General features: G+C 42.6%; 1 protein-coding gene across 1 annotated transcript; it reads right to left on the bottom strand.

Annotated features, from left to right (window-relative positions):
* Positions 1-1,861: 1,861 nt before the first annotated feature.
* LOC117367308 (kyphoscoliosis peptidase-like) lies at positions 1,862-27,680 on the bottom strand. The gene is made up of 6 exons (XM_033959782.1): positions 26,979-27,680; positions 24,544-24,658; positions 21,776-21,893; positions 16,570-16,761; positions 13,555-13,745; positions 1,862-3,177 (listed from the first exon to the last, which is right to left on the bottom strand). The coding sequence occupies exons 1-6, from the start codon at positions 27,678-27,680 to the stop codon at positions 1,862-1,864; spliced, it is 2,634 nt and encodes an 877-aa protein (XP_033815673.1).

Genomic DNA, 27,680 nt, shown 5'->3' with positions numbered 1-27,680 from the left:
AAAATCCTGTAAGAAGAGTATTCAGTTTTCTAGAGCAGTGGTTCTTAAATCTGTCCTGGGGTCCCCCTGCCAGTCAGGTTTTCAAGATATCCTTAATGAATAGGCATGAGGCAGATTTGCATATAATAGAGGTGACAGGCATGCAAATCTGCAGACAGATATACAAGATGCAAGCAAAGTTTATTTTAAACAAACAAATTTTTGCATACAAATACAGTAAAACCTTGGTTTGCAAGCATAATTAGTTCCAGAAGCATGCTTGTAATCCAAAGCACTCATATGTCAAAGCGAATTTCCCCATTGGAAATAATGGAAACTCAGACGATTCGTTCCACAACCTAAAAACTTTAAAATACCATACATACTTGTATTGCAAGACCTCGCTCATTTAGAACAGTAACTATACTCCTGCAGCGTCAGAGAGAGAAGAGCCATCGCTGTACCGGGCCATGGTACGCCCCCACCTGGAATACTGCATCCAGCACTGGTCGCCGTACTTGAAGAAGGACACAGTACTACTCAAAAGGGTCCAGAGAAGAGGGACTAAAATGGTTAAGGGGCTTGAGTTGTCATACAGTGAGAGATTGGAGAAACTGGGCCTCTTCTCCCTTGAAAAGAGGAGACTGAGAGGGGACATGATTGAAACCTTCAAGATAATTAAGGGAATAGACTTAGTAAATAAAGATAGGTTGTTCACCCTCTCCAAGGTAGGGAGAACGAGAGGGCACTCTCTAAAGTTGAAAGGGGATAGATTCCGTACAAACGTAAGGAAGTTCTTTTTCACCCAGAGAGTGGTGGAAAACTGGAATGCTCTTCCGGAGGCTGTCGTAGGGGGAAACACCATCCAGGGATTCAAGACAAAGTTAGACAAGTTCCTGTGGAACTAGAACGTACGCAGGTAGGGCTGGTCTCGGTTAGGGCGCTGGTCTTTGGCCTGGGGCCACCGCGGGAGCAGACTGCTGGGCACGATGGACCACTGGTCTGAACCAGCAGCGGCAGTTCTTATGTTCTTATGACTCAGTTGTGATGTGTGTATACTGTATGTATTTGCAAGACATTGCTTGTATATCAAGTTAAAATTTAATCAAATGTTTTGCTTGTCTTGCAAAACACTTGTAAACCAAGTTACTCGCAATCCAAGGTTTTACTGTAGATCACTCTTTACAGAATATGGGACCCACCACAGTACTGCTTTCATGTTTTCAGCAGCATATCTTGATCGTCAGTGCTCCCAGCATACTGATCAGGCACAATTGTTGTGTGTCCTTTGATGCCACCATTTTATGGGACCCCTGAAGAAGACGTGTTGATCGAAACACGGACCATGTTGTGTCCCATATTCTGTAAAAAGTGGTCTATTTGTACGCAACAATTTGTTTGTTTAAAATAAACTTTGCCTGCATCTTGTACATCTGTCTGCAGTCCCAGTCTTTGCCCCACCACACTTTTACTGCAGATCTGTTGGATTTCCTCTTTGTCTTCAGGCATGCAAATCTACCTCATGCCTATTCATCAGGGATATCTTGAAAAGCCGACTGGCTGGGGGTCCCCCAGGACAAGTTTAAGAACCTCTGTTCTAGAGATAAACATGATCTCTGAGTCATGCTTTCTAAAGTGTAGAATGCAATTAAATTTATTCATTGATGTTGCCAAATATTTCTGAAGGAAATGTTTCTAAGCGTCTAATTTGGATGAATAGAATGCATTAAGGCATGCATATTACACAAGGAGAGGACACAATGTTCTGTGACTTTTGCCAGAATAAATTATATAGTATCATAAAGGCTTAACTATGAATCTACTTTATGAATCTTCTCAAATTTCCAACTTCTGGAAGAATGTATTTTTTATTGTAGCAAACTCAGCCTGAACATCCATCTGAAAGTGCAAACCCATCTTCCACCATAAATGACAGGGCAACTTCCATGCAAGTAGAATGCTGACTGAACCTCACTGCTACCTTTAGAAGGGTACCAGTGGGCCCTGTAAAAACATCCCCCTCCCAGATCTTGTTTTCAGTCAGATGCAGCTGTGTGTGTGATGTCCCAATGATAAGAACTCTCTTGGCTTCAGGAATCTTAAGTCTGAACTTTACCCATTTTTCTCCTTGAAGGAGTCCTGATCGAGGCTGTAGCAATATGCATCCTTTCCTCCAAATACTGTAAGCCTTTGGGAAAGGAAGCCATTTCGGGTTAGAAAAGCACTGAATAACATAATCGCAAACATGTACAAATTCCTTTTCTTCTCCATCCTTTGTAAAAAGCCCCACTTTGTAATGCCCTGACTCAGGAAGGAGGACACTCACAGTAATCTTACGTTTCAGTTGTGTAAGTAGAATGTATCTTTCCATAGGGTACATTTTGTATCTGATGTGATCCTTGCTCAAGATGGCAGTGACTTCTAGATCAGCAGTCACATTGAAAGTAATGTTGCATTTGCCCTGGTTAGTTTTTATAATTGGTGTCGAATGGCTTGCATTGTAGAGGCCTTTTTGTTTTGACTTGATTCCAGGCCCACAGTGAGAGCTAAGGCCCTGGGGGAAGAGTTCATTTTGATTTATAGTACCAGAACTGTGAATAAGTATGTTGGCAGCATTTTTAAATTTTTCTTCTTCCAAGTTTTTAACAAACACTGACAGTCTATAGTAACCCGAGAAAGGACACAAAATATGGCACGAAAGCTTCTCTTCCTCTATTTGAGAGACCAGGCACTTCTTACTCAGAGTGTCATCCATATTTGGATGACTTAGCTCATACATGGCCAACAGGGGTTGCGACGTCTCAAAAGTCAGTATCAGCCTTCCTGAGTCAGTAAAATTCAAGTCACCGATAGAATTGCAGTTTTTAATTCCGAGATCTGTTGCTCTTGGATGAAGGCCCCAGAAATGAAAGGGGTTTGCAGGTAGATTTTCCCAGCAGTTTGACTCTAGACATTCAATTTGATAGGAACAAACCCAACTGTACGCATTTTGAGATCCTGTTGGTCGTGCAAAAATCATCAGGTCAAAGAGGCCTTCAGTAGGCAGGATCACTCTGAGAGTCATACTTTTCTCTGATATAGTCAAAATTCCATGCATTCTATCTAAATCATCATTATTGTTGCCACAGTGTTTAGAGAGCTGATAATTAAATTCTGTTGGCCATACACAGCCCAGGGATATTGTTGTTTCTCCATGCACTGTAAAACAAACAAAAAAAGAAACTATTTTTAAGGTGCTTGTACAGTAAGCTTTATTTTCTATCTGGTTAGCTTCCATCTGCTTTAAACATGATTCTGACTTTGGTTGCACACAGTTGACTTGAAATTTCATGAGTATTTATTGACATGCACCCTTAAAGTGCATCATAAATGTGATTAATCTATGAGGACTAGCAAATATCTGATAGCATTGCAATACATTGTATTTTCCAGTGTAATGGTCTATTTTTAATTTGTACTCTCAAATAAAATTATACAGTAATTTAATCTTTTTTTTTTTTTTTTTTCCTCTATGGGGTAGTTTATGGGTTGAGTTTTTCTGTCCATTTTATGGCATTCCTTTCTTAATTTTTTATAGTATTTTTGTACTCTATATATATTGTTAACCATTTACATTTACTGTACAGGGAAATAGTGGTTCATAAAATAAACCTGTAAAAGTATTTCTAATAAAATTGAAATCCATACAGCTTTCCAAGGTGAAAATATTGAAATTAAAAGTATTGAAGATTGAAAGGTACTGGTGGTAGGGTGAAAGGATGACAATATTTTATGCAAAGATCACAATTCACAACACTCAATCAGTCTTCAAATTCTAAAATGAATACTGATAGCAATTAAAGGAGTTCCATTGCACCTTCCTTTACAATAACATCATAACAAAAGCAAGATGTAGAGTATTGCAGGTCATACAAAATGGAACAGCAAGATTGATAATAGGTTTGTCTAAATATGATCTTATCTCGCCACATCTCCAAAAATTGCATTGGTTACCAGTCGCCTTCAGAGTACAATATAAAGCAGTAATGATCTGTTATCAATTCTTGTATGGAAACATTCCAGAATTGTTTAAAAATAATATACTTAGTTATACACCAAAAAGATCATTACGTTCTGAGAATTTGGCTTTACTGAGGACGACTGTGAATCCAAGGCTTGTTGAGACTGGTAAAATGACTTTTTGTTGCGTAGGAGTTAAGATATGGAACTCTCTGGTGGGTCAGATACGGAATTGTCGTGAAAGGGGTATGTTTAGAAAATTACTTAAGACGCAGCTATTTGTAGATGCCTTTCTCTAGAAATAATTTTCTTCTCTGGTAGAGCTGATGAAATATTCATGATCATTATTATGCAAAGTTATAGTATTATTTTGTAGCCATGATTTTTAATGTTTGCTTGTATGTTTATTTTATCATGTTTCTGTTTTAAAACTATGCATGTAAATTATATAAACCTTTTAAAATAATAAATAAAATAACTAAGTTTTTTTTTTAAATGGTACTTTCAGCCTTATTTTAACTAAGCAAATGGCTGGATTAAACCAGAGAGACAATTTTTAACCAGGTTCACTTTAACATTTCTTTTCTATCAAACCCTGTTTTACATGTGTACAATAATGAAGGCCTGAGAAGTGGTCAAGATAATATTTTCAGCAACATCACGTGATTCTATCTGCAAATTTTAAGCCCCAACTCTCCACTGTCTCGAGTCTCAGACATTGATGTGCTTCATCCCTTGTCTACAAAAACAAGGAGGAAAACTGCAGAAATGATGTACAAAGTACAGGAACTTTATTGGATGAAATAAATAATAGTAAGTCAAAATGTGGTTCTCATAAATGAGATGGAAGGACCTGACATAGTCCGTGTTTCGAAGAACACTCCTTCCTCAGGGGCCAGATTACTCAGTGTCACACTTAAATGAGAACCATATGATGTTGAACAAATTGGCATAAAATTTGAGTGAAACAGGCAACCAGAGGCTCGTGTGGTGCGGCTACACAGTGTACGAATTGATAGCAAAAGCCATGTTTTCTCTTACAATGTTCTACCATTCTCTGTCATACTGTTTGAAATCCTTGTCCTACTATACTATACGCCAGGGGTGCCCAACCTTTTGGCTTCACTGGGCCGCATTGGTCGAAAAAAAATGTTTCTGGGGCTGCACAAATGTGCAAACTCTGCAGCAAGACAGAGGAGGGAGCCGGCAAGACGGTAAACACTAGGGGGCAGCAGAGGAAAACGCTGCATCATCCTTGACCGGGGCCGCACAAAATACTTCATTGGGCCGCATGCAGCCCTCGGACCGCAGGTTGGACACCCCTGCTATACGCCATATTTACCATACTATGTTTGCCATGCTATGATCGCTCATGCATCGTTCCATGTCTTCCATGCTTTGTTTCATCATTCACGTTTGCCTTACCATTTTTGCCATACTTTGTAATACTATGGGCTCCTTTTACGAAGCCGCGTTAGCAGCTTTAGCGCACGTACCTTTTTTAGCTAACCCCCGCGCTAGCTGAGAAACCACCGCTGCTCAAGAGGAGGCGGTAGTGGCTAGAATGGCCGGCAAATTAGCACACGCTATTACACGCGTTAAACTGCTAACGCGGCTTTGTAAAAGGAGCCCTATGTTTGCCGTGCTATGTTTTGCCATATTACGTTTCAGTTGTGAAACGTACTATGGCAAAACACATACTATGCTTGCCATCCTATGTTTCATTATACCATGTTTTGCTAATTCCACTGGCCCACATTCATTTTGGTGCCTTAAAATGTTAGACCTGTTTCTGGGTATATTTGACCTGCTGATTCCAAAAATGGCACCAGTTTTCTCCTATCTGCTCTAGTTTTTGAGATACAGAGCATGTGTCATATACCACTCTTCACTCTGCTTGTCCATTAAAAAATCAGGATAATTTAATGTAGTGTTTAAATTAATATATTTTAAGCATGAAGGAAACATTAAAAATTAAAAGAAAAGTGTACAGGATGAAAATCTACTTATTTCATACCAAAAGCACAAGTTTATGATACAACGTTCCAGTCATTCGACACACAAGAAGCTCTTTTTGTGAGACTTCCGAGAGTGGGATCTGCCAGGACAATCCCACATAAGATTCTAACAATAGTCTGCCAACTTCCTTGTATCTGGCTTCCATTGTTTTTATATCTTGGTGAAATCTTTCACCTTGATCTTCGCTTAAGTCACTAAGGTTCTCTGGAAAGTGATCTAAGTGACTGTGCAGATAATGGACTTTAACACTCATGTTATAGCCGAGCAGTGGAGCACTTTAGGGGGCACTGAAGTGAACGTCATATAAAGGTCCCAGGTATACATCTCACCATAACCCCATATAGCAGAGATTTTTAACCTAGGGTCCATGGATGGGCTTCAGGGGGTCCGTGAGGGTCAAATAAAAATTCACATTTATATTCACTATACCAGTGTTTCTCAATCTTTTCAAAGCAAGTACCCCCTAAGCCTAACAAACACCAACCGAGTACCCCCTTCCAAGCTCCGCCCCAGACCTGCCCAAATTCTGCTCCTGTCTCCACCCCCATAATAGTACTAATTGTAATGCAATTTCTTCCATCCATTTTTCATATACACACAATATACAGTGATACACACAATATACACTGATGCACAGGGAGGGGCCTAAGGTCCGGATACAAGTGGAGGAGCCTTAGGGATACAGAGGGAGCCTAAGGGAGTCCCTGATTGGCTCAGACACTTAAGATTCCTCCCAAGGGGAGGGGCCTGAGGCATCTGAGCCAATCAGGGCCTTTGGCCCCTCCCTGTCATCAGATGATGCACCGAGGAGGGGCCTAAGGCCTGCATTGCAGACGGCAGACAGCAGAGGAACGGGAGGGACTGACTGAGCATCCCTCCTGCTCCTGGCTTAAAGGTACCGGGGAGGAGGGGAGCTGATGGAGGGGGGAGAATGGAGTTTTGCCTCCGGTGGCAGGAGGGAGTGGGCATCTCTCCTGCCATTTTATCTTGGTTCGGGGGTGGGGGGGGAGAGGTAACACAGTTACCAACAGGTCTAGAGCAATCAGATTTTACAATCGGTAAAACCTGATGTTAAATAGCCAAGTGATGTTAGTGCATCCATTGCTTGGCTATTTTCCACAGAGCCCGGATGCGGACAGCTTCGCAAGTTTAGAAAGTTTGTGACTGTCGCACCGCGCATGTGCAAGTGCCTACCCACTCAGTGCAGAGCGCGCGTCTCCACAGTTCAGATAGCTAGCAGAGAGGTGGGTGGGTTGTGAGAATAGCTGCCTGCTGTCCCTGGATAACACCTGTTATGGTAAGTAACTGTGCTTTATCCCAGGACAAGCAGGCAGCCTAGTCTCACATATGGGTGACCTCCAAGCTAACCAAAAAGGGATGGTGGGAGTGTTGGCAATTTAGGAGAATAAATTTTGCAAAACTGCCTGGCCAAAATAGCCATCCCGTCTGGAAAAAGTATCTAGACAATAATGAGAAGTGAATGTATGAACCGAAGACCAAGTGGCAGCTTTACAGTTTCCTCAATGGGAGCAGATCTGAGGAAAGCCACAGATGCCGCCATAGCTCTGACTTTGTGGGCTGTGACTCGACTCTGTAGATGCAGTCCAGCCTGAGCATAGCAGAAAGAGATGCAAGCAGCTAACCAGTTGGAGATGGTGCGCGTGGAAATCGGATGTCCCAACTTGTTTGGATCGAAGGAGACAAAAAGTTGAGGAGCAGATCTATGTGGTTGAGTGCATTGCAAGTAGAAAGCCAAAGCATGCTTACAGTCCAGCGTATGAAGAGCTTTTTCTCCAGGATGAGAATGAGGTATTGGAAAAAACACTGGAAGTACAATGGATTGATTGAGATGGAATTCTGAAACCACTTTAGGTAAGAATTTAGGATGAATACGGAAGATCACCTTGTGAAAGATGGGTCTGCAACTAAAGCTTGTAGCTCGCTGACCCTGCGAGCAGACATGAGAGCAATGAGAAAAACCACTTTCCAAATGAGATATTTAAGATGAGCTGAATCCATTGGTTCGAAAGGAGGCTTCATCAATTGAGCAAGAACAACATTGAGATCCCAAACTACTGGAGGAAGTTTGAGAGGTGGTTTGACATTGAAAAGTTCTTTCAAAAATCTGGAAACCACAGGATGAGCAGAAAGGGGTTTCCCTTCGATAGGCTGATGAAAAGCAGTAATCGCACTGAGATGGACTCAAAAGAATGTAGATTTGAGGCCTGACTGAGACAAATGTAACAGGTAATCCCAAACTGAAGACAAGGATGTAGATTGAGGCTCTTTGTGATGAATGGTGCACCAAGCAGAAAATCTAGTCCATTTCTGATTGTAGGCTTTCTGGAAGCCTCTAAAATGTCCTGTACAAATTGAGAAAACTGTAGAGTGGCAGTTATGTTGAGAGGTACCAAGCTGTCAGATATGGAGACTGCAGGTTGGGATGAAGTAGAGATCCCTGACTCTGTGTAAGCAGAGAGGGAAAAACTGGTAGACATATTGGCTCCCTGCTGCTGAGTTGAAGTAGAAGGGAGTACCATGGTTGCCTGGGCTACCGAGGAGCTATCAGAATCATGGTGGCATGTTCCTGTTTGAGTTTGACAAGTGTCTTGAGTATGAAAGGATATGGAGGGAATGCATAGAGAAACTGATTCGTCCATTCCAGAAGGAAAGCATCTGCCTCGAGGCTGAGAGGAGAATATATCCTGGACCAGAACTGAGGCAGTTTATTGTTGTGGGGAGAAGCAAAGAGATCTATCTGAGGAGTCCCGCATTGAAAAAAAATGTGATGGAGAGGTGAGGAATTGACTGTCCATTCGTGAGGTTGCAGAAGATGATTAAATTTGTACGCCAGTTTTTCTCTTCTTGAATGTAGACTGCTTTCAGGAAGGTGTTGTGATGGATTGCCCATTTCCACACCTTTTGAGCTTCTTGGCAAAGAGAGAGAGATCCTGTTCCTCCCTACTTGTTGATGTAGTACATGGCTACTTGGTTGCCTGTCCGAATGAGCACTACCTGGTCATGAAGAAGATGCTGAATTAATGAATTGCGATCTTTCCAGTTTCTGATAAGGGATGGGTGTTGTTCTCTTTAGGATTGCTCAGAACACCGCAGCCATGTTAGTAGTCCCGGCATGTCTTTCTAGGAGTAAGCTAAAAGCTATCTGCTTGAACATTTCTGGTAAGCTAAACCACAAACTACTACATCAATAGTGAAGTCTTAGTTGATAGAGGTGAACTAATGTAACTCCTTTTCTTTACAGTCTATGTACTTTCCCCAACCCTGATGAAGAATGAAACGCGTCAGTGGGGAATGAGACAGTAATTGTTCAAAGCTAAGTCTCTTTATTTATATCTATATTTAAAGAAAAATCTTTTAAGTATAAGCACTGGCACTTTAATAATGAAAAAACAATAATGAAAGAATATATAAAGTAGAAAAGTATAAAAATATAAAAGTAGAAATAATGAAATAGATAAAACACCAAATTAAATAGTTCCGATGAGGAAGACCACTACACAAATCTGCTAGTTCATAGCAGGAGTGTGGTACACTGAGGAACTTCGGTGTGAGTTAATTATTTTAGTTTGTGTAAGGAGAATGAGCAACTGAAGAAGTATTTAAGTTGAAGATTCATTGTTCATATGTGCTAACAATTGTCATTGAAGAGCTTTGAGAGCATTGAAGATTGCTGAGTTCTAACAGATTGCTGTGATACTGACGATCTGTGCTGGACCTTGAGTACAGAGACCATTGAGATGAGTCTCCCACGTATAGGTCAAGGAATCCGTCATGAGGACCTTCTGATGAGGGGGCATTTGAAACAGTAAACCTCTGGAGAGATTGGAAGAGAGCATCCACCAGTGGAGAGACTGTCTCAACGAAGGAGTTACTGTGATATGTTAAGAGAGTGGGTCACACGCCTGCACCCACTGAAATGCCAGGGTCCACTGAGGAATTCTGAGGTGAAGTCTGGCAAAAGGAGTCACGTGAACTGTAGAGGCTATGTGACCTAGGAGAACCATCATGTGTCTTGCTGAAATTGTAGCCAAGGAAGACACTTTGTGGCAGAGATGAATGAGAGCATCCTGACGTTGTTGAGGAAGGAATGCTCTGAGTTGGGCAGTGTCCAGGACAGCTCCGATGAACTGTAAAGTCTGAGAGGACTGTAGCTGGGATTTGGGAAAGTTGATTTCAAACCTCAAACTTTGTAGGAACAATGTAGTCCGTAGGGTTGCTACAATAACCCCTTGAGATGTTGAATCCTTGATACAGGAACACCGGGAGGCCATGGTTCCGCAGAGCTGCTGCTACTACGACCAGACACTTGGTGAACACTCTTGGAGATGAAGCCAGGCTGAAAGGTAGCACTCTGTACTGAAAATGCAGATTCCCCACCCGAAATCTGAGGAACTGTCGAGAGGCTGGATGAATGGGAATGGGAATGTAAGCCTCTTTGAGATCTAGAGAACATAACCAATCATTCTGATCTAGAAGGGGGTATAATGATGGCAGAGACAGCACCCAAAATTTCTCTCTGAGAAGAAATTTGTTGAGGGCTCTGAGATCCAAAATGGGTCGCAGATCGCCTGTCTTCTTCTGAACTATGAAGTAACGGGAGTAAAACCCTTTGCTCTGCTGTTCCAGGGGAACTTCCTCAATGGCACGGAGATAGAGCAGAGCTTGAGCTTCCTGAAGAAGAAGAAGGGCGGCCTGGGATGGATTGGAAGGATACTCTCTTGGAGGCAAATCTGGAGGAACCTGGATGAAATGAAGAGAGTATCCTTCCCTGATGATGGACACCACCCAGAGGTCTGATGTAATCATCTCCCAGCATTGGTAAAAATGATGGATGACCTCCAATGAGAAGGGGAGAGGACAGAGGCAAAACGATGGAGGTTATGCTCTGTATTAGATGGTAAAAAAAGGCTGAGAGGCCTTAGACGCAGCAGGAGTCTGAGATTTCTGTTGCCTCTGTTGCTATTGTGGTTTTTTCTTAGGAGGTGCTCTTGTATAAGGAACTTTTCTCTGTGGAAAATGCCTCTGGTAAGAGGAAGAGGCATGAAGCTTTTAGAGGTAGAAGGCTTAAGCTTAGGACGAATGATGGAAGCAAACAATTCCTCATGTTCAGACAATTGTTTAGTAGCTGCCTTGATAGAGTCATCAAACAATTCATTGCCTTGACAAAGGATGCTGGCCAGACGATCTTGAAGATTGGGGTCCATGTCTATAGTTTGGAGCCAGGCAAGCCTGCGCATCGCCACTGAAAAGGCAGCGACCCTCGAGGAAAGTTCAAATGCATTATGGGAAGACTGAAGGAGATGCATGAGGAGTTGAGTCAGAGTGGTAATTGTCTGCTGAAAACCTGGAAGAGGGTGTTGAGGAAAATATTTGAAATATTCCAGCAGTGTGTCAACCAAATGTTTGAAATAAGAAATGAAAACAAAACTGTAATTCAAAACTCTAGTTGCCATCAGAGAATTTTGATACAAATGTCAACCAAACTTGTCCATGGTCCTGCCCTCTCTTCCAGGAGAGACAGTGGCATAAACTTTGGCAGCATTAGTCTTTTTCAGAGAAGACTCCACAAGAAGGGACTGATGGGATAACTGAGATTTCTTGAAGCCCTTGCAGTGGACCATCCTGTAATGAGACTCCATTTTTCCTGGAACAGCAGGAATGGAATAAGGTATCTCAAGATTTCTCTTACAAGTTTGAAAAAGAAGTCTATTGATGGACAATTTAAGAGACTCCGCAGGAGGACGAGACATGCCCATTTCTTCTAAATATTCCTGAGAGTATTTGGAATCAGAGTCCAAAGTAATACTGAGGTCCTTACTCATTTGACAGAGGAAAGAAGAAAAAGATATCTGCTCCAAGGAAGGTTGACCTCGAGGGGAAGAAGGTGACCTCGAGGTGCCTCGCAAGGTGGAGAACGAAGGTGAAGCTTCCCTGGAGTACTGATACCTGAGGTCTGAATATGCAGATATAGATGACTCACTGAGAGAATAGATAGAATCCCTCACAGAAGAAGTATAAGGCTCTGGAGGTGGTGTCCTCAACTTCGGAGTTGGAGGCCTTGAAGAGTCTCGAAGTGTTGAGAGATGAGGCCTGTCTTGAGAAGAGGATCTGTGCCTCGATGGATGCCTCGACTGATGTGGAGAACTGTGCCTCGAACCAGGCAGGTCTCACTGAGAAGAAAGTTGAGGAGTCTTTGCCCTATGCCTCAGGAAGGGCATTGCCTTATGCGAGGAGGGAGGGCTGGAGGCTGGAGATCGAGACACCAAAAAGGACTGAACCCCTGGTGTCGAGGTATCTCAAGGCACTGACAAGGACTCGGCTCCTTGAGTAGCGTGCTTAAACTCCAGATGACACACTTGCAAAGACTCAACTCATTGCATAGAGTGTGTAGATTCCTGTCGAGGCACTCCCAAGGACTCAACTCCTTGTGATACTGCTAAGTGCTCAAGCTGTACTGCAGGAAGCAGAGTCGAGATAGGAGTATGTTTGGCAAGCATATTACTAAACTGGCAATCCAAATGGTCTGAATCATAGCCTCCAAATGTGACACCGAGACTTGAGGATCTGGTATATTTGGTGTGGCTATAGTCTCCGAGGAAGAGGAGGAAGAATGACTCTTCGACTTGGAGTGCTTCTTGGGCAGTTTGATAATCACTGGTACCTGACCTGAGGGAGGCAGCGAAGCAAGCGTCTCGTCAGGAGAAGACTTAGCCGATTTGCTCAAGGGCGAGGCCCCGCCGAATGAGGAGGGCTTGATTAAAGCCGAGGTCGAGGCAGAAGGCGGAACCCCAGTGAGAAGCTTGACTGGATTTGAGGTTGTGGTCAAGACCAGGGAAAGCGGATCTATACTGCCAAAAAGTTTGTTCACCTGAACTCGACAACGTTTGAGGGCTCGAGGTTGAAGAGCAGCACAGCGGGCACATGACTCCAGATGATGGTCAGGTCCCAAACACTAAACACACCACCTATGTGGGTCAGTAAGGGAGATTGTGTGCTGGCAACGGCTACACTTCTTGAAGCCTGTGACTGGCTGGGACATAAATGGAAAAATAGCCTCAGCAAGATCAAAACCTGAGGCCGTGAGGCAGGCCCCGCCATGACAGAAAAGAAAAATCAAATTAAGTCTTTAAAAAAAAAAAAAACACGCAATAAAAATACAGCAACCTTGAAAAGAAATAAAACACGAGCCTCAGTGAGAGAAGGTACAAAGTAGAACTGAGTCTAGCACAGTGTAGAAATAGGACTTCTCAGCTCTGCAGAAAACTGAGAACTGAGGAAACGTGCGCCCTGCACTGGGCGGGAAGGCACTCATGCATGCGTGGTGTGGCAGTCGCGAACTTTCTAAAGTTCTACAAGCAAGCCTACTTGCAAAGCTGTCCGCATCCGGGCTCCGTGGATGACGTCACTAATATGTGAGAATAAGCTGTCTGCTTGTCCTGGGATAAAGACTCTTGCTTGCTGATCTATGAAAGTAATTTACAAAGGCATTCACTACGCCCTTAATACTAATTCTAAACTTAGCAGGATTGTATTTACCTGCTTTAACAACAGACATTTTTGGGGAAATTAGATACAGCTGCATCTTGAAAAATTCAGAAGTCTTAAAAACTCTATTTTCAAAATCTTCACGTGAGACTTTGGGTTCTAGCAATTGCCATGCTGGATCATCAGGCCAGTGAGTCTCAATGAAATCTTCTGGGTCTGTCAGGAAGAAGAAGTCATCATATCTAAAGAAGGAAAATAAAAAAGGGAGGAAATAAAATCCCTGAGGAAAACACATGACAAAAAGGATAAATTACCCAGGGTGTCAGTTTCACATAAAATATGGTAAAAAAGAGCCATTTTATTTTATGCGACACGTATATCATCAATACATGGCTAATACCCCTTATATTGTGATGTATAGGAGAGAGTTCTTTGTTTCAAAACCTTCTTAACTTAGGATTTTTAAAATATTTATTTTTAAAGGCTAGGAGGCCTCAAGTGTTCACGGTTGTGTGTTTTGGGAACTAGTCCTATCAGAACAGCCTTTTGTGAACTATCATTAGTCCCAATTGCCTTTCTTTTTTTGTGGCTAAAGCTATTGTCTTTTTTCCAAAAACAGACAGCTGTGAACACTTGAGGCCTCCTGGCCTTTAAAAATAAATATTTAAAAAATCCTAAGTTAAGAAGGTTTTGAAACAAAGAACTTTCTCATATACATCACAATATAAGGGGTGTTGGTCATAGACTTAACACACTGAGGATAAGTTTTTCAATATATGGGACAAACTTCACACAAGGGCTGTGCCCATCTGCAACATACATAGAAATATTTTGACTTATGCAAACAACCCACAGTAAAAACCAAATAATATATAAAATTACAAGTGACCCACTTGCAATTTTATATCCCCTCTTTTACAAAACCATAGCACGGTTTTTAGCAGTGGCCACGGCGGCAACAGCTACGATGCTCATGGGAGATTTTACTGCTACGGCCGGCGCTAAAAACTGCACTACAGTTTTGTAAAAGGGGGGTATATTATTTGGTTTTTACTATTTATATCCTTTCTGGATTGCTTTTAGATTTTTTGGACACCTATTAAACTACAACTGGTACATCCGATTCTGTTCCACAATTTTTGTTTTTCTGTTTCGTTTCTCTTGTGGAACCCTTTGGTGCTGTTTGCGTCTTGTTGCTTTGACTTTTGCAAATGCCACTAATGTTTGAAATATTCTGTGTTTTCTTTATACAATTTAATCCTTAAGGGAGGAGCAGTTATCAAACAGCTCACATAGTTGTAAATTACATGTACAGGTATACTTTATACGTGTAAATTTTCAAAACGAAATCATATACAGTAGGTGAAAATTTGGACAAACTACAGTGGTACCTCGGAATCTGAACACCCCAGAACTCGAACAAGTTGGAATTCAAACTTTTTTTTAAATTAAATTTTGCCCTGGAATCCGAACGCTGCATTGGAATCCGAACGTAAGGGAACTGCAAGCGTTGCTCAGCCCAAAGCTTCCCCTCTGACGCAACTTCCTGTTTCTGCCTGGGCTGAGCAGAGGAGGACCTAGGCCCATAACCCACTCTAACCACTACATTTATGGTGGAAAATGTGAGTCCCCCAAAACCCTACTCTACTGCCATATAGGTGGCACCTGCAGCCATAAGGGCTATTGGGGTTGTAGACAGGTGGGTATAGTGGGTTTGGGGGGTGTTTTGGGGGCTCACCATAATCTATAAGGGAGTTCTGGTGAGATGTTTATGTGGCACCCTTTTTGTGAAGTTCACAGCAGTGCCCTCTACGGTGCCCCACTGCTCTGTTGACATGTCTGGGTGGCCAGTCCATTACAGGACTGGCCCCTCCCATGTCCAAATGGTCTTGTTCTGGGCATTTGGAACTTGGACAAAATTTTGGTCGAAAATGTGGTATAAAGATAGACATCCTGGCAGTCTGGGTGACCCAGTGGCCTGGATGTCCAGATAGAGGTTTTATATATATATTTCTAGACGTATAGTGGTTTACACTTTGAAAATAGACATTTTCGTACTGCTAACTTTGGATGTCTAGTGTCATGTGTCCAAATCAGATTTAGACATATGTTTTGAAAATGCCCCTCCAAGTTTTGTAAATTGTTTTGAATTTTTTTCATGCAAAACAGGAAGTGAATCAGATCTGTGGTATAAATATCAGGGTTAGCTCAAAAGACACACACTCCCTGGTCTGACATCTCACTCTTCTCCCCCCCCCTTCCCCATCCAGAAGGCTGACATCTCTCTCCCGCCCATCCCCTCCCCCTGTGGTCTGATATCTCTATCTGCCCCATCCCCTTCTTCCCCTGCAGGTCTAGGGCATCTTTCCTTCCTATCCCTACAGTCCAGCATCTTTCTTACTACCCCCACCCCAGCCCCTGGAATCCAGTGCTTTCTTATTCAGTGTTGCTGTAAACTCTTCATACCGTCGGCAGCCTGAGTGAACTAAACACGCTCACTTCGGTGACCTGGAAGCTTTTCCTCTGCAGAGAGAAAGCTTCCGGGTCGCCAAAGGCAGCTGTGTTTAGTTCAGTCACGTTGCCAACGCCACAAAGAGTTACATCAGTGCCAGGTGAGCAAGCACAGAATCCCGTGGAGGGTGGGAGGAAGGAGGACTCCAGATGGGGAGGGGGAGGTGCATAACTGTAGGGTTACTAGATGTCCGGTTTCCCAGGACAAACGTTCTAAAATTTAAAAGATGCCCGGACGCCCAACAGAGTCCTCAAAAAGAAGATATGTCTGGGAAAATCCAGTCATCTGGTAACCCTATGCCCCATGTTGGCACTGAGTACCTTTGGAGCAGCAAAGAGGTAAGGTAGCAGTGGCACAGCATAGCAAAGGGAAGAGAAAGATGCTCTCTCATTGCACCGCAGCCCTCTTCCCCTCCAAATGTTGCCACCCTTGGCAGATACCTAGTCTACCTAGAGCTAGGGCTAACCACGTATGATGTTATTTGATGAAGACAATGATTGAACAATGCACTGATATAGGTTTCTTTATTCAATTTGAGGAACTGAGTTCCTTACCTGGGTATAAAGAGCCTGTTCTCAAGGTCAATTGTGCCTGCACCCCAGCAAGCATCAAGGAGGTACCACTGACCCTCTAACTCAATAGCATTCCACATATGATTGGATTTTTTTTGCTGGAAGCTCTGGCCTTGCCGGTATCCAGCGCCTCGGCTATACCCAGAAATCTCATGGCATGTCAATCCCATTTCTCTGTAACAGCAGAAATGTTGATTAAATTTCTTGGAAACAAATGAGTGGCTGTAAAGAAAAATCACCTGTATTTCTGCGAAAAAGATACTCTGGGGTTTTTCATTGCTTAAGCACCTTATGTATGCCAAAATATCCATTGTTGATACAAGGCACGAGACTAATGACCAAACTCTAACAGAGAAGTGTCCATGTTCCACTAAGATATACAACCTGGAATGCCTTCTTACAATTAAATAAACAAGTGTAATACAAGGAAATACATTTTTTTGCTTTTCTTTCTTTGTTTTTTGTAATCTCTAATTCAGGAACATAGGAACCATGCTGAGCCAGACCCAGGTCCATTGAGTTCAGCATCCTTTTTCTGACCATGGCCAGTCTGGGTCTCAAGTACCTGGCAAATCCCAAAAAGTTAATCTAGTTCCATAGCTCCTATAACTCTCCCAAGCTTACCTAGCTAATAGTGTTTATGGACCTTTAATCCAGGAATTTATCTAATTCTCTATGATGTTTGCTTTGACTACATCCTCCAGTAACAGATTTTATGGCTTAATTATGTGCTGCATTAAAAAAACCCAAAAACACTCTATGATTTATTTTCAGGTTGCTCATCAACAATTTCATGGATCATTCTCTTGTGTTTGTGTTATTTGACAAGTTGAACCAGTTGTTCTCAATCCAGTTAGGGCACAGCAAATCAGTCAGGTTGACAGGATATCCATAATGAATATATATATGAGGGAGATTTGGATTGAGTGGAGTGCAAATATGTGTGGCGGCGGCCAAAAAAGCAAACAGGATGCTAGGAATTATTAAAAAAGGGATGGTTAATAAGACTAAGAATGTTATAATGCCCCTATATCGCTCCATGATGCGACCTCATCTGGAGTATTGCGTTCAATTCTGGTCTCCTTATCTCAAGAAAGATATAGTGGCGCATGAAAAAGTTCAAAGAAGAGCAACCAAGATGATAAAGGGGATGGAACTCCTCTCATATGAGGAAAGACTAAAAAGGTTAGGGCTCTTCAGCTTGGAAAAGAGACGGCTGAGGGGAGATATGATAGGAGTCTACAAAATCCTGAGTGGAATAGAACGGGTACAAGTAGATCGATTTTTCACTCTGTCAAAAATTACAAAGACTAGGGGACACTCGATGAAGTTACAGGGAAACACTTTTAAAACCAATAGGAGGAAATATTTTATCACTCAGAGAATAGTTAAGCTCTGGAACGCATTGCCAGAAGTTGTGGTAAGAGAGGATAGCGTAGCTGGTTTTAAGAAGGGTTTGGACAATTTCTTGGAGAAAAAAGAATATTGCTACTTCTTGGGTTTTGGCCAGGCAGTAGTGACCTAAATTGACCACCGTGAGAACAGGCTACTGGACATGATGGATCATTGGTCTGACCCAGTAAGGCTATTCTTATGTTCTCATGCATATTCATTGTCAGATTCCTGAAAATCTGACTGGCTGGGTGTACCCTAGACTGGTTGAGAACCGATGAGTGAAACAACTTCCTTATCACCCCACTCCAAATTTTATAGACTTCTATCATATCTCCCTTCCGTCATCTTTTCTCCAAGCTGAATGAAAAGTGTCAAGAAAGGTGTGGAATAACTTGTAAGTTAAGGCTCCACATCATTTTCTTCTTGGTTGGGCTAAGAACTTTTCAGCGGCCCCTCATAAATACCCATTTAACTGAGCATCTGCCTAGGGCAGCAGACTTCAGTGCGGTGGCAGGCCTTTGAACACTTGCATGTGCGCTAACGGTCTGTTGCTTCTGTAATGTTGCCAACTGGATCTAGATTTACCTGGCCTGGTTTATCCCCCGTTGCATGCAGGGACTTCTAGTCTTGCTTCTCTTAGTGACTGCAATTGGGAAGTTAGAGCTACAAATCACTGCATGCAATAGGGTAAACTAAGGATTGAATTAATACTGTCAAACGAAACGGCATCCAATTAGCAACCCCATGCTCCTGCCCCCTCTGACAGAAAGTTTGTGATGGGGCAGGGAAGGCAGGGACCTGGTAGGCCATGAGCAGGCATGGTGCTTGATGGTCAAATGCTATTTCCTTGTGATGCAACTTAGCAGGCTGTCTATAAGAAAAACATTAAGCTATGTTTAAGGAACAGATGATGTGTTATTTTTGTTCCCAGTACATAAGTGGGGGGTGAATTTGCAACAGTCCATAAATCATTGCATGTTGAAGATAGAAGATTGGATGAAAAAGCATGGTTTATGCTTAAATATGGGAAAAACAGAGGTGATGTTTGTTGGAAGGAGTGGGGAAGAGCTGTGGCCTGATTCCTTAAGTGTTTTGGGATGACACTACCTGTAAGGAAAGAAATGATTGTTCCTGGGGTTGTTTTGGATTCAGTCCTGACCATGAAGCTGCAAATAGTTAAGACTGTTAAGGCATGTTTCAACCAACTTTATGGGCTCCTTTTACGAAGCCACATTAGCGGTTTAATGCGCGTAATAGCGTGCGCTAATTTGCTGGCCGTGCTAGCCGCAACCGCCTCCTCTTGAGTAGGCGTTATTATTTCAGCTAGCGCAGGGGTTAGTGCGCGCTAAAAAGGTATGTGCGATAAAGCCGTAAAAGGAGCCCCATATGCTCTGTCACTTAAAATCGTTGATTTTGCCTTCTGATTTTCAGACTGTTTTGTGGGGGATGGTTCTGTCTAGGTTAGATTATTGTAACGCTCTCTACCTTGGAATTTTGAAAACAACAAGGAGAGCGATTGGTTAATAATGGGAGTTGACAGGATGGCACATATTACGCCAATTCTGAAGCAATTACATTGGTTGCCAGCTGTATTTCGGGTACAACATAAAGTTGGTTCTGTGGTCCATCAGACTATTTACCATCAAACATCATGGAACTTTTGACAAGTTGTGGTACTCTAAAAGCCTAATAGATCCTTATGATCTGAAAATCAAAAGCTATTAATTCCAATAGCACAGAGAAATTATGCAGCTACTAGAGCGATGACTTTCGGTATTGCTGGTGTTAAATAAAAACTCAGTTTATTACTGCATTTTTGTGATTTATTAGTTGGCATTTGAAGAAAAGAATCTGCTTAACCATGTTTGCTATTGTATTCTTGTGATTTATCAGTTGACATCTGCAGAGAAAAAATTGTGTAATTATATAGATTTTATGATATGGTTTGTTTTTATCTTATGTATGTTTTAATTGATGTAAACCACAGTTCTTCAACCGCCGGTCCACGGATCGGTGCCAGTCCGCAGAAAATTCCTGCCGGTCTGCGCAGGACCGGCGAGATCAACCTCTTCAATTTCTTGCCGGTCCACGCAGGACCGGCAAGATCGAGGAGCTGTAGTTGCGCAGGGCCGGTGAGATAATGGGGAGCCTCAGACTGTGCTTTCTTCCCTCTCAGTGGCTCTCCTTACAAGCGCAGCGATTCAGGAAGGAAGCCTTGGAGCTTTTGCTGAGTTGGGCCGCCTCTGATGATGCAACTTCCGCTTTCCTCAGAGGCGGTGCGACCCAACAAAGGACCCGAGGCTGCCTTACTGAATCGTAGCGCTGGCAAGTAAGGAGAGTTGCTGGGAGGGGAGAAAGCTGCTGGGCATGGTGAAAAAAAAAGGGACAGCTGCTACTGGACCTGGAGAGGGAGAGGGAGAAGGAGAGATGCTGCTGGGAGGGGAGGAGGGAAAGGAGTCTGGGAAGCTGCTGGGCAAGTAGAAAAAGGGACAGCTGCTACTGGACCTGGAGAGGGAGAAGGAGAGATGATGCTGGGAGGGGAGGAGGGAAAGGAGTCTGGGAAGCTGCTGGGCAAGTGGAAAAAGGGACAACTGCTACTGGACCTGGAGAGGGAGAAGGAGAGATGCTGTTGGGAGGGGAGGAGGGAAAGGAGTCTGGGAAGCTGCTGGGCAAGGGGAAAAAAGGGACAGCTGCTACTGGACCTGGAGGGAGGGAGAAGGAGAGATGCTGCTGAGAGGGGAGGAGGGAAAGGAAAGGGAAGAGAGTTACTGCTGGACAGGGGGAGGAGGGAAGGGAGAAGAAAAAAGGAAGGAAACGGCTTGCAGGGAGATTAGAGGAGGGGAAGGGGAGAGACAGGAATGAGATGGGAAAGGGGGTCAGCAGAGAAATTGAGAGGGACAAAGATGCTAGATCTGGTGTAGGAGAGATAAAAATGAAGAGAGCAGTGAAGCTGAAATGAATCGTGTAAAAAGGAGAGAGGGGCATAGGCTGGATGGAAAGGGGAGGGGGGCATAGAAAGAAGACAAATACCATATGGAAGGGAGAGAGGTCAGACAGTAGATGGAAGGGGCAGATGCTGGATTGAAGAGACAGAGAGGGCAGACGCTGGAAGGAAGAAAGTGAAAAGAAGACGAAAGCAGAAACCAGAGACAACAAAAGGTAGAAACAAATAATTTTATTTCTATTTTGTGATTAGAATATATCAGATTTGAAATATATATCCTGCTAGAGCTGGTGTTAGACATAACTGGGGACTACAAAGTCCAGGCAGTGGCTTAGGGCTCTCTCTGACCAGGGGGGCAGGTGCCCTAGTTGCACTCCCCTAACCCTATTCCTGCTATGTGTGACTGCGGTATTCTGGTAGCATGATATTTCTGTGTAGCATTCTGTAATAATTTGGCTTATTCAGTTTTCTTGATAGTAGAGGGGATATAAGTGAAGGGGAGGGGAGACAGGGGTTTGTTGATCCTGGCTCTGTATTATTTGTATTTATAAAATGACAATTGTACAGAATATTGTTTCTTTATATACTTTAATAAAATACATTCAGTATAAAATCATAAGTGAGGCTTGTGCGGATGGGATCAGATGGTTTGCGAGGACCGAGCTCGCTGAGACGGGGCGGAAACGGGGTTTTTAAATTTCAGGCCTAGTAGTTTGCCGGTCCACAAAATAATTTTTTTTTCCCCGCTGGTCCATAGGTGTAAAAAGGTTGAAGAACACTGATGTAAACTATTTAGTTTTCTTGTAAATGGTATAAAAAAAGTTTTAAATAAATAAATAAACGAAGTACCTGCACATTATTTGACATAGGCTGGCATAACCCGAACACACACCTCGTCCGGTCTGCAAAACCTCCTGAGGTTCATGGATCTTGGGTGATAGTCCAAAGAAGCCATCAACATCATATTCTGAAAGAGTGCAACAAAAAGTCTTGTTTCACTTATTTCATAATGCTTAAGGTGGTCCATTTACAGAAACCTATTTATTTAAAAGAAAAGCTAGCTATATGTTCATTAAATGCATATTTGCTAGGAGCTCTTATGGTCACTGTCTTTTGGAAAGAGCAATGGAGAAAGAAAGCCTTCAGAGTCATTGGTCGGAAAATGTGGAATAAACTCCCTGTTGTACTCAGGACTCTCCTATCCTCACTTTACAAAAGATGTTAAGACGTTTTTATTCTCACATATTGGGCAATTTTATTGTATTTTATAGATAATTTGTATGTTTTTATATTGGATATCATGGCTGCTGTTTTAATATATTTTTCATTCATTCTTGCTATTCTTGTATCCATCTGTTCTTGTTTTATTCTTATGCTGTAAACCAGTGTTTCCCAAGTAGTCCATCTATGACTACAACACAGAACTTATGCTCCCCTCTCAACAAAAAAGTGTTCCGCTGCCTATGGTTTAAGATGCCAGTTCAGAATTTTTAACCCATTCCAAGAGACCGATGCTATTCATGTTGTTATCCCTGCTACAATTCTCCTGATAAGAATATAAGAATTGCCGCTGCTGGGTCAGAACAGCGGTTCATCATGCCCAGCAGTCTGCTCACGCAGCGGCCCATTGCTCTAAATGAGTCCAGCCTCACCTGCTTATGTTCCAGTTTAGCAGGAACTTGTCCAACTTTGTCTTGAATCCCTGGAGAGTGTTTTCCCCTAAAACAGATTCTGGAAGAGCGTTCCAGTTGTCTACCACTCTCTGGGTGAAGAAGAATTTCCTCACGTTTGTACTGAATCTATCCCCTTTCAGATTTAGAGAGTGCCCTCTCATTCTCCTTACCTTGGAGAGGGTGAACATATTAAGTCTATTCCCTTCAGTATCTTGAACGTTTCGATCATGTCCCCTCTCAGTCTCCTCTGCCCAGGAGTTCCTTACTGTATAGTTTGAAGATCTACTAATGCCATTATAGATGAATTTTGATGTTCTCCTATAGAGATCCATGCTTCAGTCTCTCCTAAGCAACTGGCATGTGCATCAATTGTTTCTGGATCTCATCCATGACCAACTGAAGTTTGTTTAACTTGTTTTCAAGGCTTCAGAGATCAATCTGGAGATCTCTTGGCCCAAGAGTCTTGGGCAAAGTCTCTGGTAACACCAACATGCACTGTCTATCAGCCACCATCTTAATATATCCACTCTTTACTTTCTCCTTCCCAGCTTCCACTGCTTTTATTGAATTGTACAACCCAGGTGCTGAAACTTTGGCTGGATTTTCTGTTATTGATGCTCCTCCAATACATTGTTGTCTCAAGGGACTATGATGCCTTGAGCCATTTATATTGTTGCCAGTGACAATTCTCTCCAGAATACTCGGATATTCTTCACACCATCTCAGGAACTGGGTTGCAACCTCCGCACACTCCACACATCTGTTTGGGAACTCATTGTACGCAGACTTTCCTGTCCCAAGTCATCATGCATTATGACAAATGCAGATCCATAGTTGCAGATCCAAATTTGCCTCTATTCAAGGCATCCACCCTGTCAATGTGCTCTTGTGTGCACGATGGGGGACAAGAAAGACCTTCATCAGTTACGTCTGTTCTTCCCTCTTTAAACCTTTTTACCCACTCATAAAACTTTCATTGATTCATACCGAGTCAATATTTGATGGTGAATTTCCACAGGTTTCACTCCCTCTGCCCAAAAAAAAGCTCACTACTGCACGTTGTTCTTTGATGGTGCGATCTTGCAATGCAGCGTTCATGTTTCTGACCTCATGGCTGTCACATGACTAAAGGCCGCATGCTGCACTGTGCGTTGTCAAAATGTCCAACAGGCAATGTATGAGTATATATGTTGCATTTTGCTAGCTCTGTTCTGATTATTGCATAATTTAACATTTGACTTTAATTTTTGATTCACCCTAATATATTCTTGCAAATATTATAGAAAAGGCTCTGGAATTTGACACACCTTGACGTGAGGATGGGAAGGGAGGGAGGCCTTCCTATATAAATACAGCACATATGATTTAGTTTTCAGTAGGTGATCACTGAAGGTTAAGGTTTTCAAAGAGATCAGTACAAGCTGAGAGATTTTGAGCCCATTAGGGACAGAGCAAGTACCTGCATAGAAAATGTAAACTACTTTGGTTATTCCACTGAAAGGTGGTATATCAAGTCCATCACCCTATACCCTTTTTCTAGTTTGACATTTTTCATTCGTGAATGAGGATATTCAAGCCAATGTGGTTCTCAATATTTTCTTTACCTTCACCAAACAAGGACACATAAGCATAACAACAAAAAAAAAAATGCAAGCCCTTACTACCTCACTAAAATATTCATTGTTCCTGGTTTGGTTTTTTTAAAATTTTCATATTTGGTCTTATTTATTGAAGTCTTGCTATATTGCTTTCCTGTGTAATAAAGAAAAATGGTTTATATACTAAAGGGATGCACACAATCGCTATTAACAGGTGAGGAGGATTTTCAACACAGACAAAATACTGTATATATAACAGGTACTGCAGCTCTGAGAGAATTAGAGGCAGGCAAGAGGGAAGGTCTCAGCCCAGATGCTAAGGTGACCTCAAGCATTTTGTACTTACTGATGTTGTGACAGAGCCATATCCAGACTGCTCGCACCTTCTCCAGGTCACTTTGAGCCTTTTCTGTCATCAGATGAACAAGGTTTTGAAGCGACCAGCCCTCCCATGATTCTACCTAGTAAACACAGAAGATCCAGGCAAATAAGCACAGCAACAGTGTGTGAGTTAATTCTCCAAATTCTTTCTCTAGTTGCCTGTCCCGATTCTATATCAACGTTCTTAGTGCATATCTGCGGAGATATAGTTGTGCGCAATTGTCTTTAGTGCAATAGTCTGTGAGCGCCATTGTCATTGCGCTGAGTTGTCTGCGCATTTTTGTCTGCGCGTGATTGTCTTGCACATTTTTGATCTGTCACCCTTACCCACTCCTACCCTAACTGAGGTCTTTTTCCTGCAATTTTCTTGACTTCAAGTGCAATTTTTTTTCCTTAAGTTGGCACTTTTATATATATATATCTTATCTGCCTATATGTTCCATCTTTGTGTATACACTATGGGGCCCATAATCAAAAAATATAGACGCCCAAAAAGCATCCTAAATCAGCACTTGGATGTCCTAATCGCCAGGATGTCGAAGTGCCAATAATCAAAACCACCTTTCTGTACGTCTAGCTAAGTGTTCCAGCCTCTGTATGTTCAGAGCACAAGATGGGTGTGGTGGAGGCGTGCTATGGGCGGGCTTTGGGCAGTCTCAAGGGTGGGTTAGACATAGACGTCTTGCTGCAATAATCAAACATTTTGGAAGACATCCTGGATGGAACTTATATGTTTGGATCTAGACCTGTTTTAGAAGGGCCTAAGTGCCATAAAGGTGCCCAAACTGACCAGATGACAACTGCATGCATCAAGGTAAGACACCCCCACACTTCTCCAGTGCACACTAATCCCCTTCCACCACACAAAAATGAGAACAAAAAGGTACATACTAGGTATTGGGAAGCCTAGTAGAGCTGCACAGAGGTGGCTTAAATGGTCTGGGGGGTGGGCTAGTGAACCATAGAGAGGAGGACCCAGGCCCATAACTCACTCTAACCACTACATTTATGGTGGAAAATGTGAGTCCCCCACAACTCTACTCTACAGCCTTATAGGTGCCACCTGCAGCCATAAGGGCTATTGGGGTTATAGACAGGTGGGTATAGTGGGTTTTGGGCGTGTTTTAGGGGGCTCACCATAACCTATAAGGGAGTTCTGGTGAGATGTTTATCTGGCACCCTTTTTGTGAAATTCACAGCAGAGCCCTCTAAGGTACCTCACTGCTCTGTTGCCATGTCTGAGTGGCCAGTCTAGTACAGGACTAGCCCCTCCCATGTCCAAATTCTGGGTGTTTGGGACTTGGATAAAATTTTGTTCGAAAATGTGGTATAAAGTTAGACATCCCGGCAATCTGGGCATCCCTGGACATCTAGATAGAGGATTTTTTTAAAAAAATTCTAAATGTATGGTGGTTTGCCTTTCAAAAATAGGCATTTTCTTACTGCCGACTTTGGATGAATAGCGCCATACGTCCAAATCGGACTTAGACATATGTTTTGAAAATGCCCCTCCGTGCTATTAAGATATTTCAATGTGTGTTGAATTGACGTTGTAAGCAAAATACTAAGAAACAAAGGGCCCTTTTGATAAAGTCACTGTAGTGCTTCTCCTGCTGCACATTCATGAAAGCCCATTCAATTCCTAGGGGCTTTGGTGCATTTGCTGCAGGAGAATCGTTACTGCAGCTTTGTGGCACTTAGCCCCTTCTAAAACAGGTCTAGATCCAAACATATAAGTTCCGTTCAGGATGTCTTGCAAAATGTTTGATTATCGCAGCAAGATGTCCATGTCTAACCCGCCCTTGAGACTGCCCATCTATAGAGTTGGAGTTTGGAATTGAAAGCATCTTCAAAGAAGTGGACTTTGAGTCTGGATTTGAATATTGCCAGAGTCGGAGCTTGACGTATCGAGTCAGGCAGTTTGTTCTAGGCATATGGTGCAGCAAGGTAGAAGGGACGGAGTCTGGAGTTGGCTGTAGATGAGAAGGGTACAGATAAGAGAGACTTATCTGAGGAGCAGAGTGCTCGGGGGGGAGGGGGGAAGAATGTGTGGAGAGAGATGAGAGAGGAGAGATACTGAGGAGCTGCAGAGCAAATACGAGGAGTTTGAAATGTATACTGAAATGAATAGGAAGCCAGATGTTTATGCAAGACACATGTCTTTCTGCCACTATATAATGTTATTTAGATGTTTTTCTGCTTTAAAAATTAGTCCCATAGTTTATCAAATACACGCAGTCATGCATTCTTTACCTGCATATATTAACACTTGCTTCCAAGCAGATGTAAATGTATGTGCATCCATAAATATTACCATACAGATGATTCTGATCATCGGTATATCTTAAAACAATGAATGGTTTTCACTTATGGTGGCATTCTGTGCAACTGATCACTTACTTGTTCACATGCATGCAGAATGTGGCTGTCCACATGATCGAAATCCTTTGAGTCTGGGAAAACATCTCTCCTCATCTTCCTCTTTACTGCTTTTGGCTGGTGGGCTGAGACTTGTTCCTTCTCAGCCAACCTGTTCATCTTATATTTGGTAACAGGTACTAAAGGACTTGATCCTTTATCCACCGCCATGTTTTTGGCATCTCTGTCTAAGAAAACCCTTTTCCTGCTACCATTGGTTGGCTTTGCTGAAATGTCGCTGTTGCCAACCTTGCTTGCCCAAAATTGAAAGATGGCCTGTTGGGAAACAGTAGCCCGGGTACCTATTTTCTCTTTGTTGTCAGTGACCTTTTCCAGTGTGTCAGGAGGGGTGGCATTATCTCCTGCATTTCTGTTCTTCTGATTCCGCTGAGTGACCGTTTTGTACACATTTCCTGGAATATTCTGGTTAAAGGCTTTGAGCTTGGCTCCAGGACTCGTCGCCGTACTTCCATTGCAAAAGTCCAATACATTGCTCTCTGAGGTACAAGTGTCTTTATGGGACTGAGCTTGGCTCTGGTTGGGATCCATGAAGTCAGATCCTGCAGTTTGGCTTTTAGTGTTATTGCTGTTGTTTTCATTTTTAGCGAAAGGGCGACCGAGGGAAGTCGATTCATCAAACTGAACATTCCTGGCGTCAGTTGGCATGCTGTTGCCACAGCCCAT

This window comes from Geotrypetes seraphini, chromosome 1 (assembly GCF_902459505.1).
Source record: "Geotrypetes seraphini chromosome 1, aGeoSer1.1, whole genome shotgun sequence".
In the NCBI taxonomy this organism is placed as follows: Eukaryota; Metazoa; Chordata; class Amphibia; order Gymnophiona; family Dermophiidae; genus Geotrypetes; species Geotrypetes seraphini.
Note: the sequence above shows the minus strand (reverse complement) of the source record. Positions and strands in the feature narration are given on the sequence as shown.

Excerpts from the sequence above, each read along its gene's own strand:
- LOC117367308 (XM_033959782.1), bottom strand. The coding sequence starts at position 27,680 with ATGGGCTGTGGCAACAGCATGCCAACTGACGCCAGGAATGTTCAGTTT. Across the intron at positions 24,659-26,978 it reads TTCTGCATGCATGTGAACAA|GTAGAATCATGGGAGGGCTG; the intron begins GTAAGTGATCAG and ends TGTGTTTACTAG. Across the intron at positions 13,746-16,569 it reads AACAGGCTCTTTATACCCAG|ATATGATGACTTCTTCTTCC; the intron begins GTAAGGAACTCA and ends TTCCTTCTTTAG.